The sequence below is a fragment of the Mercurialis annua genome, linkage group LG1-X (genome assembly GCF_937616625.2).
Source record: "Mercurialis annua linkage group LG1-X, ddMerAnnu1.2, whole genome shotgun sequence".
Taxonomy (NCBI): Eukaryota; Viridiplantae; Streptophyta; class Magnoliopsida; order Malpighiales; family Euphorbiaceae; genus Mercurialis; species Mercurialis annua.
This window is the reverse complement of record NC_065570.1, coordinates 3,545,796-3,561,461: the sequence shown is the minus strand read 5'-3', so window position 1 is coordinate 3,561,461 and position 15,666 is coordinate 3,545,796. Positions and strand designations below refer to the sequence as shown.

General features: G+C 32.5%; 2 protein-coding genes across 2 annotated transcripts; both read right to left on the bottom strand.

Annotated features, from left to right (window-relative positions):
* Positions 1 to 8,105: 8,105 nt before the first annotated feature.
* LOC126666066 (non-classical arabinogalactan protein 31-like) lies at positions 8,106 to 9,929 on the bottom strand. The gene is made up of 2 exons (XM_050359020.2): positions 9,431 to 9,929; positions 8,106 to 8,619 (listed from the first exon to the last, which is right to left on the bottom strand). The coding sequence occupies exons 1-2, from the start codon at positions 9,843 to 9,845 to the stop codon at positions 8,321 to 8,323; spliced, it is 714 nt and encodes a 237-aa protein (XP_050214977.1). The 5' UTR covers positions 9,846 to 9,929; the 3' UTR covers positions 8,106 to 8,320.
* Positions 9,930 to 14,260: 4,331 nt separating this feature from the next.
* Positions 14,261 to 15,201, bottom strand: LOC126666067 (non-classical arabinogalactan protein 31-like). The gene has a single exon (XM_056105454.1). It carries the CDS (start codon positions 15,140 to 15,142, stop codon positions 14,459 to 14,461), a length of 684 nt encoding a protein of 227 aa, XP_055961429.1. The 5' UTR covers positions 15,143 to 15,201; the 3' UTR covers positions 14,261 to 14,458.
* Positions 15,202 to 15,666: the final 465 nt, after the last annotated feature.

The following is a 15,666-nucleotide window of genomic DNA, read 5'->3' as shown; positions in this document are numbered from 1 at the left end:
GTACCAATTGTCGTGATCTGTTCTTGACCGGATTGGTATGCGCAGCGGAATCGAAACCATTCGGTAGGTATTTAATAATGGATTTGATCAACAAATAACAATATAGCAAAATACTAAATAAAACAAGAGATTTACGTGGTTCTGCTTTAAAGCGTACATCCACGGGCGAAAGATTCGAGTCATCCACTAATCATCAAAAGGAGTACAAAATTGGTGGAAAATCACCAAATAGAGAACATCTCTAGTAAATATGTTTTTAGAAAAAAAACCCACAAAGTGTTTCTCTCTCTACAAAAAGTACCCAAAAGGGTAAGAATTAACTTATATTCCTCACATCACACACACCCCCTTTTCTCCTTATTCACATCAATGTCTACATTGTGTGTTCGGTTATTGGTGTTTTCTAAAAGGTGAATAAGGTAGGCTATATATAGTGAGTAAATAATCTATATGGCATTAGGAATATTAATCCTAATTGGATTTATACTTCCTAGTTAGCCAATGATAACAAAGTTATCCTTCTCCCAAACACTTCATTAATAGAGTCCTAATACAAATAGGAATTAGAATTCTAGGCATATTCCAACAATACTAAAAAAAAATCCATATATCGTTTTCTTCATAATCTAAGCGTAACAATTTCTTTTTGATTTAATTTTAGGTCACATGTGTTATTCAGAATTTCAGATGATTTTAAGAATTAATTAACAATCAAACAAAGTAACAAAATACTTGTTCAAAGAAACAAAAAAAAAAGACATACGACATAATCAAAGATCAACAAATTAATACTATTCTAATAATTTGAATCAAAGTTCAATTGATCTTTAAGTGGTAAAACCGCCCCACCTAAAGCCAATAGGTTCTGAGCTTGAGTCATCACGAAAATAAGAGTGAAAATCCGTAATTCTCATAGAATAGAGAAAAATAATCAAAATTCGATGAACTTGTTAAAAGAATTGCATACCACCAGCGTAATAATCAATTTAATAAAAGCATTTTCATCGTCGGGACTATATATATAATATTAATATTTAAGAAATTTATGTCTTAGATTTAAGAAAATTTAATTATATTCTCCATAGAATATTTAAATTAATGCTTATGATAGTAATAATTATTATATATATATGCTTTATGTCAGGTCAGGATTATTAGATGTTCATATTTAAGTGTTGATACTCACTTCTCATATAACTGCATCTAATATGTCAACTGAATTAAAGGAAAAGAAAGAAGAAGTAGAAGAAGTGAATCCAATTCTCATATATTTAATAACACTGAAAAAAATTGTTAAAATAAAAGGGACCACTTCTATTTAAAAATGCCAAAACTTGTTTTCCTATATTTTAATGAAGTTATGGAAACTCCATTTATGCATTTGAAAGTGGTAGATGCATCTATTCTCACCCCATTTATATCAAATATTGGATTTAGATTCCACTTATTTGAATTTCAAATCAAGAAATTTTTAAATTTAAATAATGAGCATGTCGATTCCGCGAAAGATTTTGGTGATATGAAAATAGAAAACCATAATTATTTTAAACTTTATTTTAAAAATCCGCCTTTTTGTTATACATATGCGAGACACGGTTTTAGCGTTTCCTAATCGACTGCTCCCACACTTGTGACGTTCATAGTTTATTTTTTTGAGAATCAAAAAAGACTTTATTAATAATCGAAAGCAGCTACATTTGTGAGATATTCAGGAAAGTGAGAATACCACTCCTGATGACCTGAAATGCAACAGGCATTTTGTGCTAACACGTGCGCAGCCTGATTCGCAGATCGCCTCACGAACACAAAAACAACATTACTATACTGCTTTACTAAGTCTAAACAATCGCCAACAACTACATCCACGTCACTAAGACTCGGATTTCTCAGCTCAAGCACCACTCCCAAAGCGTCTGACTCAATAATAAGGAACGGGCAGTCCTTGAGCCAGCTTAAAACTTCCCTAATCCCCAGCAACTCCGCCATTCTTGGATTCAGGCCTCCCATCAAATGAACATGACGAGCCCGAACCATCACACCCTTGCAGTCCCTAACCACAATACCAATACCAATACCCTGACCTCCTGAATAAACCGTTGCGTCCACATTGGCTTTGAGCCACCCTACTTTTGGAGGAATCCACCGAGCACTTCCATCTCCTTCAACCATGCCGGCAGTTCGCATTTGGGGAGCTGAAATGTGAGCAATGCTCCATGCAGTAGATTGAGAACAAGCAGATGAAATAATAAAATCAGCAGATCCACATTTATTATTCCAAACTGCATTGTTCCTGTTAAGCCAGAGATTCCAACACGCAAAAGCCACCAGACTCTTCTCCTCCATCTTGAGCTCAGTTAGCCACCGAGTGAACCAATCTTCAATGCTTTCACCTTCAACAAAACGGGTACCTTTAGTGACATGCCAAACTTGAACGGCCACCGGACATTCAACCAGCAGGTGCAACGCGTTCTCCCTGCCCGAGTTACAAACTGAACATTGGTCAAAGACAAAAACCTTCCGGCGAGCTAGCGAATCAGCCGTAGGTAAGAAACCCCTGCAGACTCTCCATAAATAATTTCGAATATGTAGGGGAATATCAAGTTTCCAGATCAAATTCCACAACACCTTTGGCTCACCATCAACACTGCCAAACACTTCTCTATAGCAACTTCGGACTGAAAATTTACCTTTCGGATCAAACCGCCACATCCATCCGTCATCGATATTACGAGTACTTACTGGAACAGATAGAATTTTCTCAGCATCGCCAGGGGTAAAAACGTCTTGCACTAATCCCAGATCCCAGCCGTTCCCATCCATCACCATAAGGCTACTTACTGTTGCTTCAGATAAGGTTTCTGGCATAGGAGTTGTCAAATAGCCATTACCTTCACTAAGCAACCAGGGGCTGCCCCAAATACGAGTACCCCTTCCATTTCCAATTCTCACTCTCGCTCCTTTCAACATAACCGATTGCGACTCAAAAATACTCCTCCAAACATAACTCGGATTTGATCCAAGTTTCGCTTCTAAAAATGAGGAATTAGGAAAATACTTGGCTTTGAAGATCCTCACCATTAAATTACTTTCCATGTTAATAAGACGCCAAGCTTGGCGAGCCAACATAGCGATATTAAACTCGCGAATTTTCTTAAAACCCATCCCACCAAACTTCTTCGGAACACAAAGTCTATCCAACTCGCCCAATTAATACCTTTCCGCTTAACTTGATCTCTACCCCACCAAAAGGAATTAAGCATTATTTCTAGTTCCTCACAAAGACGAAGCGGAATTAGAAAAACGTTCATTACATAGTTGGGCATGGATTGTGCAACCGTCTTTATCAAAACTTCTTTCCCTCCTCGAGATAGAAATTTAGAATTCCACCCTTTCACCTTATTCCATACCCTCTCCTTTAGGAAACCAAAAATAGCGTGTTTATTCTTTCCTACCAAAGACGGAAGGCCCAAATACTTTCCACTGTCACTCGCCTCAACCACTCCCAACTCCAATATAATGCTATTCTTATCCTCCACCGTCGTATTAGCACTGAAAATGACATTAGATTTCTGAAAATTTATCTTTTGACCCGATAATCTTTCATACCTATCCAACACCTCTTTCACCACCCTCCCCTCTTCCCCGGAAGCTCGGAAGAATAAGAAACAATCATCTGCAAAAAAAAAGATGACTAACCGGAGGGGCACCCCTACAAACCGAAACTCCATGCAAATATCCCGCCTTCTCTTCATGCTCAAGCAGTAAACTAAGCCCCTCTGCGCATATAATAAATAAATACGGCGATAGAGGATCTCCCTGTCTCAACCCTCTGCTAGGAACAATAGGCTCAGTCAGTTCACAATCACCAATACTAGTATACTTGACCGAAGACAAACAGAACATCACCAAATTAACCCATTTATCACAAAATCCCATCTTTCTAAGCATGAACTCAACAAATTCCCATCTAACTCTATCATAGGCTTTGCTCATATCAATTTTAAGCGCAGACAAACCTAATTTCCCCCTCCTCTTACATCTCAGGTAGTGACCTATCTCAAAAGCAATTAAGAAATTGTCAGTGATAAGGATGTTCTCAACGAAAGCACTCTGATTCTCCGAAATTATATTAGGCATAATTTTTTTCATTCTATTAGCCATGACTTTCGAAATAATTTTGTAAGACACATTACAAAGTGCAATAGGTCTAAGGTCAGACATAGATTCCGGACTAGTAACTTTCGGGATTAAGACAAGATCTGTATCATTCAAGCCATCTCTAAAATGTCCGTTAACAAAAAAATCCCTACACAAAGCAGTCACATCCTTACCCACCACGGCCCAATACTTCTTAAAAAATGCAGGATTAAAGTCATCTGGCTCCGGTGATTTGTCATTATGCATACTAAATACTGCATTCTTTACCTCACAATCAGAAATAGAGCTCATCAAATATTCATTTTCAACATCAGATACACAAGCAGCACCATCAAACAATTCAATAGGATCAAACTGAGTTTCAGAAAATAGGTTATCAAAATACCTTTTTTTGATGCCATCGATCTCCTGCTTAGTGAACCTCCAAAGTAAAATTACTCTTAATTGAAGGGCAACAAAACTCTTAATTGAATATTGTAACTAAATTTGTTAATGCAATTGCTCTTTTATCAAAAAAATATTCTCATGTCGGCAGAATTATGATGTAAAATTCAAGGCGCTTTTCCGTAAGAACTATAAGATGTATCTTGTACCTTTTTATAAGTTTATATATTCATCTTACCGCATCTGACACAATTGATAGACTATTTCAAGACGAAGAATCACAATCATTGAGTGCTTATACTTTTTCATCAGACCACATTCTTAATCGGTGATCGAGCTACGTTACAAACACAAATATAGATAGACAATTATTTTCAAAATAATATGGATTGTCTTGCATAAACATGGGTGGTTTTGCCTACATAGTCCATAGCAATAGATGGATGATTTCAGTTAGAAAATTCAGATGAAAATTTGATTATGATGTTTGAACAAATCTTGAACATCAAGATAGGATTTTAAGTATATGATTTAGCCACATGAGAAATTGGTCAAATTGGGCAACAAAACTAACAAGGAGGTGTTATATTAGCAATTGGACCCATCAAGATTGCTATTGTTCAAAGATTTTAAAGTTCTAACAACTAATTTTTCTTTTCATAATTAACTCTCACATCTCATTGTCCAATTAAATATCATTAATTTAAACAAGAAACTGTCACATGAAGGTAGTTGTTGATGATACCTTTTCTTTTTCTTTCTCTTTCTGTTGTTTGAAATTTTGTTTATGGTAAAATTTGCTTGGCGTTTTAAGTTCAACTGATGCTAATTTATTAGACTCTTTAATAATTAATGTACATGATGGATTAAAATTTTATTAATTATTAAAATTATTAATTTATTAAATTTGTATAGAATAAATTGTAAAAAGTATAAAATATGTTTCAGAGCATTTATATTCTTAGACATGATATTAATTATATTATAAAAAAGCTAATTATATACACTATACAATCACTCAATACAAAAGAAATAATTTTCTATATTAATTCGATATTATTTCAGTGGAGTTCGAATTTGAACTCTTCAAATATTCTGTTGAGTCGAGTTTGAGCTCTGAAATAATTCACTTGATAAGCTCATGAACTTAACCGAGCTTATTTAATTTTACAGTTTTATGCTTATTATTAATTTATTGCATAGGTAAACTTTGTTTAATTTATTTCATATACACCCTTATTTACTTTGTTATTAAAAAATTAACTTTGATATTTTTTTTGTTTAATTTCGAGTACGCTTGAATTCAACTCGAATTCTTTTAAAACTCGATAAATTCACAGAGTTTTTTTGAGTTTGATTTGTTTAAAGCTCGATTTGAGCTTAAATTCGATTAAGACCCAAGCTTCAGCTCGAGTGTAAAAATACTCGACTCGGTTCGACTTGCTTACATGTCCAGTAGTTATGTTGTAATTCCATGAGCAGTGGTCCACCTCCTCTCTAACTAAGCCCACCGTGCAATTTCCAATTTTAAAGGCTTTTTGATCGATAGTGTAAAGCTTAAGGGTTTAGCAATGCAATGTTCAGTTGTGAACTTCAAGCAAGCCCATTGGATGTCACCACATCAAACTTATGATCTGGGCCAAATTAAATATAGCTCAAAATCAGTAATTCTTTTTTTTTTTTTTACCATCAATGATATTAATTCAAATCTAAAGCAATTACTGATATTAAAAAAAAAATTAAAATAGTTTGAAAATCATTCCAGATGACCTGATATAAAATATATATATTACGCTAAATCATGCACTGTCTGATTCGCAAATCGTCCTATAAAAAAAATTAAAAATTACTTCGATAATTCTACACAAACTTCAATCAACACATCCGCTCAAAATCAGTATTGTTAAATATCAATTATTTGGATAATTATGCTTTCCAATTCAATTTTCAGCTTATAATGCATAATTACAAACTAAAATAGTTTTCGAGTTAGTTTTTATTAATCAGCAAAGGTTCATTTTGCATTCAACTTTAATAAAAAAAATAAAAAGAGTCCGAATTTGTGACTTTAAAAAAAAGAAAAAACTCTTTAATTGTCAATTTTGAATCAATTATCCCTTTAACCACTGAGATTGATGTCATATTAAAAAGTAACTAACCCAAAATTAATAAATTGATTTTTCTTTTAAATTCATGATTATTTTAGTTTTTTTTTTAAGTTGAAAAATCCAAATACATTTTTTTCAATTAATTATACGTTCTAATTTAGACGTTCAGAGTGCAAAACTAGCTTTGATAACATAATTAGCTTAGAATTAATTTATTTTTCCGAAAGCAAGTGGTCATATTGTAAATTTATGTAACATGTATAATTGTTAATAATTATTGGACCATATATGAAGAACATTATTTAATTAATAAAATCATGTTATAAACTGAAAGTAATCTTAAATTTAGCATTTGGAGGTATTTTATTAAAAGCGGAATCTGTTAATTGATTACAAAATCCACATTCAAAGTTGATATTCAAAAAGAAAAAAAATTGTCTGCCACATTGCATACTACATTATTGTATAATTCATCATTCATCATCATTTTTCATTGCTATCACCTTTTTTTATCCTCTATAATAAGCATATTCCTATTAATATGCTGCATGCAAGATTTAACCAAGCTAGCTAGCTACCAGAAGTTGAATCCATTTTATATATAAAAAAATAAAGAAATAATTTCACATCTAAACAAAAACAAACTAAGACAAGTCACATTGTTTTATTGTTCCTCTTTATTTTAACATTCCATTTAACTAAAGTAGTAGTATATATTAATATAGTGTCAGTTGTATCTTATACTAAAAGGGTAAAGGTCTAATATTATCCTTTTAATTAAATTATTAGTTAATAAATAAATTATCAATTAAATCATACAATTGTTTATTAGAGAGTAATAACAAGGAGCCAACCAACCGGCGTTTAATCTAGCTATGCCTTTTGGACTCGGAAGGTAGCGACCGGTGGCACTACCGAGCGACTATGTATTATCGAACTCTTACAGTCTCAGGTATGAATTTGATTTCATATAGGCCTGGATAAAGAAATTAATTAGACTAACTTGACTAGCCCCATTTTATCCTTTAATTTAGTCTAACTATATATCAGATTTAGAGGATGAAAGTTTGAACTTTTATATTTTAAAAAATAGTTTAAATCATCTTGAAATTCTAAATAAATAAATAAAAACAGAAGAAGTATTTCATTTTTAACCCCTTAAAGATTTTTTTTGAGCAATTTTTTTTGTTTTGTTTAATCTTTAATGTGCTAATGCTAATGATGAAGGTTTACTTATTAATTATTGGAAATACTAAAGTTCAAACTTATTCTATTGGATTATTTCTAATCATTAAACAATAGTATCTTTTAGAAAAGGTTTAAACATGTTTCTACTCTTAGATTAAGTGCATATAATACCATTTAGAGCAAATTTTGAATTAAAGGACTCTAAATAATAGAAAATTCCATCCATGCATAAAATGATTAGCTGTCGTGAGTCTTGACCATGAATGATTAAATTCTAAAATATCTTTAATTTCCCATTCAAATTAACTTCACAATGCTTAACGGTAAACATAGCGCCATCACAAAGTACAGATCGAAACACACCGCCCGGAGAAATTCAAATGCTAAAAAACTAAACCTAAAAACTCAAAAAAAAAACATTATCATAAATAAACTGGTGCAACCACAGCACAAACACAGTTTAAATTCACACCATTACAAGTTTAACGCGGGCACTTGGACTCAAATGCAAAGGGACCAACGTTAAACATAACAAACGGAAGCTTATTAACAACAAATTTCTTCTCCGGCTTCAACACTCCGCCGGTCAAACCACCGTGAAGATCAGTAATCTTGCTGCATGCAGTGTTTGGTGCTGACACTAACGACACTTTGCATTTGTGGACCCCGTAGTTGGTGATGGTTTTAGGAGCTTGGATATAGAAGTAACCATTTTTGTCCGTTGTAGCTTTGGTTTCTTGTGGATACTTTGTGTTATTGCACTGTAGTTTTACTGTCGCACCTGCAAATATTTTCAAAATATGTTTCAGACATTACTCAGTAAAAAACAACGGTCACTAGTCAAAAAATAATCAGTAATCACATGTTTTTTTTTCTTTTTTGCACTTTTACTTTTACCCTTTTCTTGTTCTGTTTTTAGAGACATAAAATTCTTCAGATTGAATTGATGTTTGTTTGAAAAAAAGTCATGCATTGGGATAAAAACAAAAGATGCTTAATTCAAGCATAGGGTTCCTTACAATGGCAAGTAATTGGGCGTTGTACCTAGAAAAACGAGTTAAAGCTAGTTTTCTAAAAATAATTTAAAAACCCAATGCATTTATGAATTTCCCAAGATGAAATTTTTTATAGAATAATGAAAACTTTCTTTTGGAGGTTTAAAATAATAAAATACTTATTACATCCACATTACAACAATCCAATATAAAAATAAAAATAGTACTCAAAAAAATATGATAATACTAGATGATTAAAATATTCTAACAATATCTTTTAAATTTCTTTCAAAAGATTATTATAAAATTACTATATTCGATGTTCATATAATTAAATTATAAAAATATTTTAGTAGTAATTTATTTTTAACTAACATTTAATGTAGTAATATTTTTCTAAAAATAATAAAAAGGACATTTTTTTATTGTTCTAATTATACATATAATGTGACAAAAGAATAATTATTCTTTTAAAATATACATTTTGCATGCAAATGGACACTACCCACAATTTAATGAAATACTACCAGTTTAGTTAGATTTTTTCTTTGAAAAAAAAACAGAAAACAATGAAAGTCTGAGGAGTTATGAACAAACCAAGAACTGGCGTAGCTCCCAAGAGGGTATCAACACCGGAGTATTTGCAAGATTTGCAATAAACGACGCCTTGTACGGCGACAAAGCTTCTTGGGAAGGGGTAGCTAGGAGACTTAGCCGGGGGGTTTGGTAGTGGAGAGTGAGCCGGTGGATGAGAGGGTTTCATCGGTGCATGGGCCGGAGACTGCATGGGAGCATAAACCGGAGCATGGTTGTGGTGATGGTGGTGGTGGGAGGGAGCAAGGGTGGGTGGATGAGCATGGTGGTGATGGTGATGGTGATGGTGGGTTGGTGGAAGAGCTGGTGCAATTTCTGGGATAGAAGAAACTGAATCTATTTCTTCATTACCGAACACAGTGAAACATAGCAGTGAAAGTTGAAGAACGACGAGTAGTTTTAGAACAGCAAACCCCATGTTTTGAAGAAACCCTAGCCGAAGAGAGAGAAGAGAGTGATAAAGCAAGAAATAAAGAAGGGAAATGGATAATGAAAATAGATAACAAAACTAAGGGTTTTATAGGACTTTAAACCTGCGGTTTTTGTTGTAAAATTTGTTTTTTCTTTAATATTAGTGGGGTAGGGGTTGCCCATTACCTACATAATACTCGTTGTGGGGTAGCCTTAGTAGAGAGAGGAGTGGTCTAAACTCTAATGTCTATGTAACCCTCAAATAACGGTCTGAAATTTAATTTAAATCTTGGACTAACCAAAATTTGAAAATGATAAAACGTAATTAATGATTAGTGCCAAAAAAATACTGTACAACGGAAATGAGAAACCGGTTTTTATTTTAAATATTATAAACTATAAACTATTTGTATTTAAAAAAAATAATTAATTAAATACTATATATCTAAAATGTCTTTTATTGGAGTATAATTTTAATATTAACATTAATTATAATTTTAATATTACAAAGCGTTTTATATGCATGTTACGAGTTATTTTAGATCATTGTTTATTAAAAGCATATTGAAATAGTAAATAAATAAATTATTTAATAAAATTTTATAAGTATGTAATAAAATATAATTTTAACTAAACAACTTTTTAATAAGCGTAGGTTGTTTAATTTTTATAACTATATGATAGAGTACTATTTTTTAAATGTCCTATTTAAGTTTTGTTATTAATACTTATTATTGATTTTTATATAAAATTTACAAGATTATTACATATAAAATTATATTTATGTTTTTATAATATTTTTTTTAAATATAAAATAGAGGGAGTTGATAATTTCTTGCATGATTTTACCTTATATGCTTTGGTAGACAAGTGCTACAGAGGTTCACATGGGAAAAATTTCCATGCACACATAACAAGACAAAAGGAGAAGTTTCCAATGGTTTAATTATAGTAGTTACTAATTTAATATGGTATTACTAGTTAATAAAATGCTGCTTTTTTCAGATATATTATCACTAATTTTAATTTTTATATATCTTTGGGTAATCCAATAATACTAGAGCAAAGAAAAAGCAGGGTTTTACATGCAAATTTCCATTTGTTTTCTTCTTGAAATTTAAAGTTACGTTAGTGGATTTTACTAGTTTTAAACACATTGCTCTGTTTAATTGCATCTATATATTGATTGGTCTAAATGACACTCCTCTTACGGCATACAGAAAACGACATCTGTATGGTTACAAATTTTTTAGTCTGACCATTAACGTTATTTTGCTCTCTAAACAGGTCCACACTTTTTCAAATTTTCTCATTACATTTCATGTCAAATTTTTAATTGTTTAAGCGCCTAAATCAGAAATACTTACATTAATTAGGTGGTATATATTATTGTTAAATAAAATTGATTAATTAATAAATATTAAGCCTAATGACTAAAAAACCATCTTCAGGTCACTTTTCAATTTCACCATAACGCTGTAATTTCATTTTCATCTTATTTCCAATCAAATTCACCTTTGGACATTAATTTCACCTTCAAAATCAAATTGGACTCTTTTTCACTAAAAAAAATTCATCAAAACCCTTATAAAGTATTTATTTGAAATGTTTTTCATTCAAAATATAAAAAATTAATGACTTATTTGAAATTTTTTCGAATGAAAAAGAGATCAATTTAGTATTTGAGGCTAAAGATGTGGATTTGGGTGCATTTGACGAAATTGTAACGTCGGGATGAAATTGAAAGGGGGCTAAAAAATGAGTAGTTTTTCTATCAATGGGCCTAAACATTATCAATTGTTGATATTTTAGTTAGAATAAAATATTTTTCATTGACTAGTTATTTTTTAATACATATGGTTCTTATTCATTGATTGTAATACCCCATATGATTAAATTATTTAATTGGACCACATGTCAAGATTTGAGTTGATGTAGTGACGGCATCAGGGAGGTTCCCAAGAAATTAAGGTAAATAGTTTGATTTGCCTTGCTGAACTCTATTCTGATGATTTCTCTGCTATTGACTTGTAATTTTTGAGAAATGATCTAGATTACATTTCTGAAGTAAGACAAAGTTCTGATTTTACTAGTTGTGAAGACTTTTCTATCCTTGCAATTAAGATGGTTCAAACTGGTAGACATTTAGTGTTCCCATTGGTTTATCGTTTAATTGAGTTGGCTTTGATCTTACCGGTAGCTACAACATCTGTTGAGAGAGTTTTTTTTGCAATGAACCACATCAAATCAGATTTACGGAACGACATGGCAGATGAGTGATTGAATGATTTGATGATATGCTTCATTGAGAGGACGCTATTTGCTACCATCGATAATGAAGATATTTTACAGCATTTTCAAAACAATGAAAACCGGCGAATTCAACTTCCACCTCTTGCCCTTTCTGATTCTTAGTGTTTTTTTAATTTTTTCATGTTATTTATTATTATCAACTCAACATTTAACATTTGTTTAATTAAATTTTTTATTTAATATATTTTTATATTTTAATGTGAAATTCCGACCTCCCTAATTTACCCTCCTGGTTCCGCCACTGCTCTATACCAAGGAAATAGCTTAAGACACTAAAACCCTTGAAAGTAAATTTCTTGTTTAAGGAATCAATGACCGATTAAATATACACTTCATCATTTTCAGTGACGATGATATCATCCACATATATAAAAAAATAGAACTTATAAATTGCGAGAGCTATAGTATAAAGAGCAATCCATTTTTGGATGATTGAAAGCCAAAATTAATCGGTAGTGAGTATAGTTTATAATACCATCGATGCGGTGGTGCTTGTTTGATATTGTATAAAAACCTGCACGATTTACTGATAGATGTGGGGTGATCGCAATTTACAAAGCCTCAAGGTTGCAACATGAAGACATCTTCTTTACGATCATTGTAAAGAAAAACATTTGAAACATCAAATTTACTAACCAATTGGAGACAACAGGTTACTTCAGTAATCGAACTGTAGCAAAAAGGAATTGGACTATTTGTTTCATGATAGTCAATATCAAAGAGTTGATGAAACTCCTTAACATCCAACCATATTTTGTATTGTAATTTGGTGGATGTAACTTGATTTTTCTTTACTCGAAAGACTCATTTATTGTCGATGATAGTTTTATTTTACGATAATTTTAGTAATTCTCACTATTAAGTTTAAAGTGAAATTCAACATAGTGCTAGTGTTTTGTCCATTTAAACAATTTAAAATTTAAAGATTCGGTCCACACGACGCGTGAGGAGGAAATCGATTACTCGGTGCGGTGATCATACTATACGTGAGAGTGTTGGAAGTGATATATTCCCATATAATACTAGTTGTATATATTGGTTGAAATTGTTTATTTGGTGCTAATTAGATCGATTCATTCCTTCAACTTGACAGAATATATAAAAAGTCACTTTTAACGAAATCGATTAAAAAATGCAAGCCTTGGAGTTTTCGCATCAAGTTCACCACCACTCTGCACACAAAAAAATAGAACACCTAAATAATCATAGTTAACCTTAATTAATTATAATTAAAATTATATTTAAAACCTAATTAAAAACCCAAATCCATAAGTTATTGTAAGTCCAAACCCTGCAGCCGGGGACAGATACAGCTAGTTGGGGGGGGGGCGCTAAATTAAAAAAGACTTTTATATAGGGGTATTTTAAATAGCAATGGATTAGATTGAGGGGTTTCCATGTACATCAAGCCCTCAAATTAATAGGTCAATGATTGGTTGTTCATATTAAGCCCGTTCACACAAGTATTTCTGCATTACTGCATACTCTTTGCATGCCTTTTATTTATAAATTCTCAATACGATCTCATCTTATAAAATTCATACTTAAAGATATAAGAAAGTTACCACATATTTCTTTTGTATTTAAAATCAATATTAGATAAAAGTCATTTTAATTGTAAATAAAATTTTAAATATATTTCGCAACATACAATTATTTTCACATAATAAGAAAAAAGATTATAATTCAAAACTTTTCAATTATCTATTATTTTTATTGTAATTTTTTTCTAAAACTCAATATTTTAAAATACGAATATTACTTTTAAATTTTAAATTTTATATATGGAATAATTAAATTATATTCTATTTAAAATTATGCCATAATAGTATATGATAAAAATATATAAACGGAAGTAATCTTAATACACTTGTTTTGCTATCGATATTTTATTTGTATTATTTTTTTTTTCTTGAATTGATTTTATAAAAAAACAACAAATGTTAGAGAGATTCACAAAATTCATTCAGCGATCCAAAATTACATCCTAAGTCATACGATTTGAGAAATCAAATTGAACATAAAGTTGCTCAAAGATAAATGAAATTCAAAAACATAAATTTGCTGCATTATCTTTCAATAATATTAATTAGTGAAAGTGTAGCAATGTAAAAAATCCAGTATTATAATATATTTATATTAATTTATTAAGTTTTAAAAATAAAATATTAGCAGTTTATATATTTTTCTGCTAATTTCACAACCATTCCATGAACAGGAAAATGAAAAACTCAAGAAAATGGTGATATCGTTGACATTGTTTGGCTTATTCCATAACATTTTGATTATTAAGAGTATATTTAGGAGCTAAGCCATTAAAAGGGGAATGTTTGACGATTCGTTCAGCAGAATCAAAGACGGCTCGCTGGAACTCGAAGACTTAGCCGCTGGGGATAGTACCGGTGCATGGAGCGGTGCGTGGACCGGCGCCTGGAGCGGTGGGTGGACCGGCGCCTGGAGCGGTGCGTGGACCGGTGCATGAAGCGGTGCCTGGAGAGGTGCGTGGACCGGTGCGTAATGGAGAGGTGCGTGGACTGGTGGCTGGAGCGGTGCGTAATGGAGAGGTGCGTGGACTGGTGGCTGGAGCGGTGCGTAATGGAGAGGTGCGTGGACTGGTGGCTGGAGCGGTGCGTAATGGGGAGGTGCGTGGACTGGTGGCTGGAGCGGTGCCTTTAGTGGTGCGTGGGCCGGTGCGTGGAGCGGTGTCTGAAGCGGTGCATGGAGAGGTGAGTGGATCGGTGCGTGGACTGGTGCCTGGAGCGGAGACTGAATTGGAGCAGCGCTGGGTGGATAAGCAAGGTGGCGGGTGGAGGGTGCAACTCTGAGTAGATGAGCATGGCGGTGGTGGCGCCGGCGGTGGTGGTGATGGTGAAAGGTTGGTGCAGCTTCTGGTACAGAAGAAACTGAATTTATTTCTTCATCGCTGAACACAGTGAAACATAGCAGTGAAAGGTGAAGAAGGACAAGTAGTTTTAGCAGAGCAAAACCCATTATTTTGAAGAAACCCTAGCTAAAGCAGGGAAGTGGATTATGAAATTATAAGATTACAAAACTTAAGGTTTTTATAGGACTTTAAACCTGTGGTTTTTTTTATTGGTTTGACTATGATATAACATGTTTCATGTGGTTTTTTCTTTAATATTTCCGGTTGCCCATTTTTTTTCCGTAAAATTTGGAGTCGAGAAATCAGGAAACGCACCCGAGCATCTCAACTAGGTTGACACCCTCTTAGCGTATACATCATTTTCCTCGCTATCATCAATAAAATTAAAAATAAAAATATATGGTCTGAATACAAAAAACTAGAAACCAACAAAATTAACACAAATCCTAAAAAGAAACTATGTGCTAATTAGAAACCAAACCAAGACAAGTTAATATCTATCAAACTTGGAACACTAGCTGCAAACCCATGAATAACTTGTCCAGTTGCCAAAATCAACCAGATGACCAACCTGCAACCTAACCAATTCGCCTCAAGACCCTGCCAAACTTCAAAAGGCTAGGAACACTTA

What these genes read in the sequence shown, in the direction of transcription:
- LOC126666066 (XM_050359020.2), bottom strand. Translation starts at nt 9,845, where the DNA reads ATGGGGTTTGCTGTTCTAAAACTACTCGTCGTTCTTCAACTTTCACTG. An exon ending in GGGAGCTACGCCAGTTCTTG is followed by an intron (nt 8,620 to 9,430) that starts GTTTGTTCATAA and finishes AAATATTTGCAG; the next exon opens with GTGCGACAGTAAAACTACAG.
- LOC126666067 (XM_056105454.1), bottom strand. Translation starts at nt 15,142, where the DNA reads ATGGGTTTTGCTCTGCTAAAACTACTTGTCCTTCTTCACCTTTCACTG.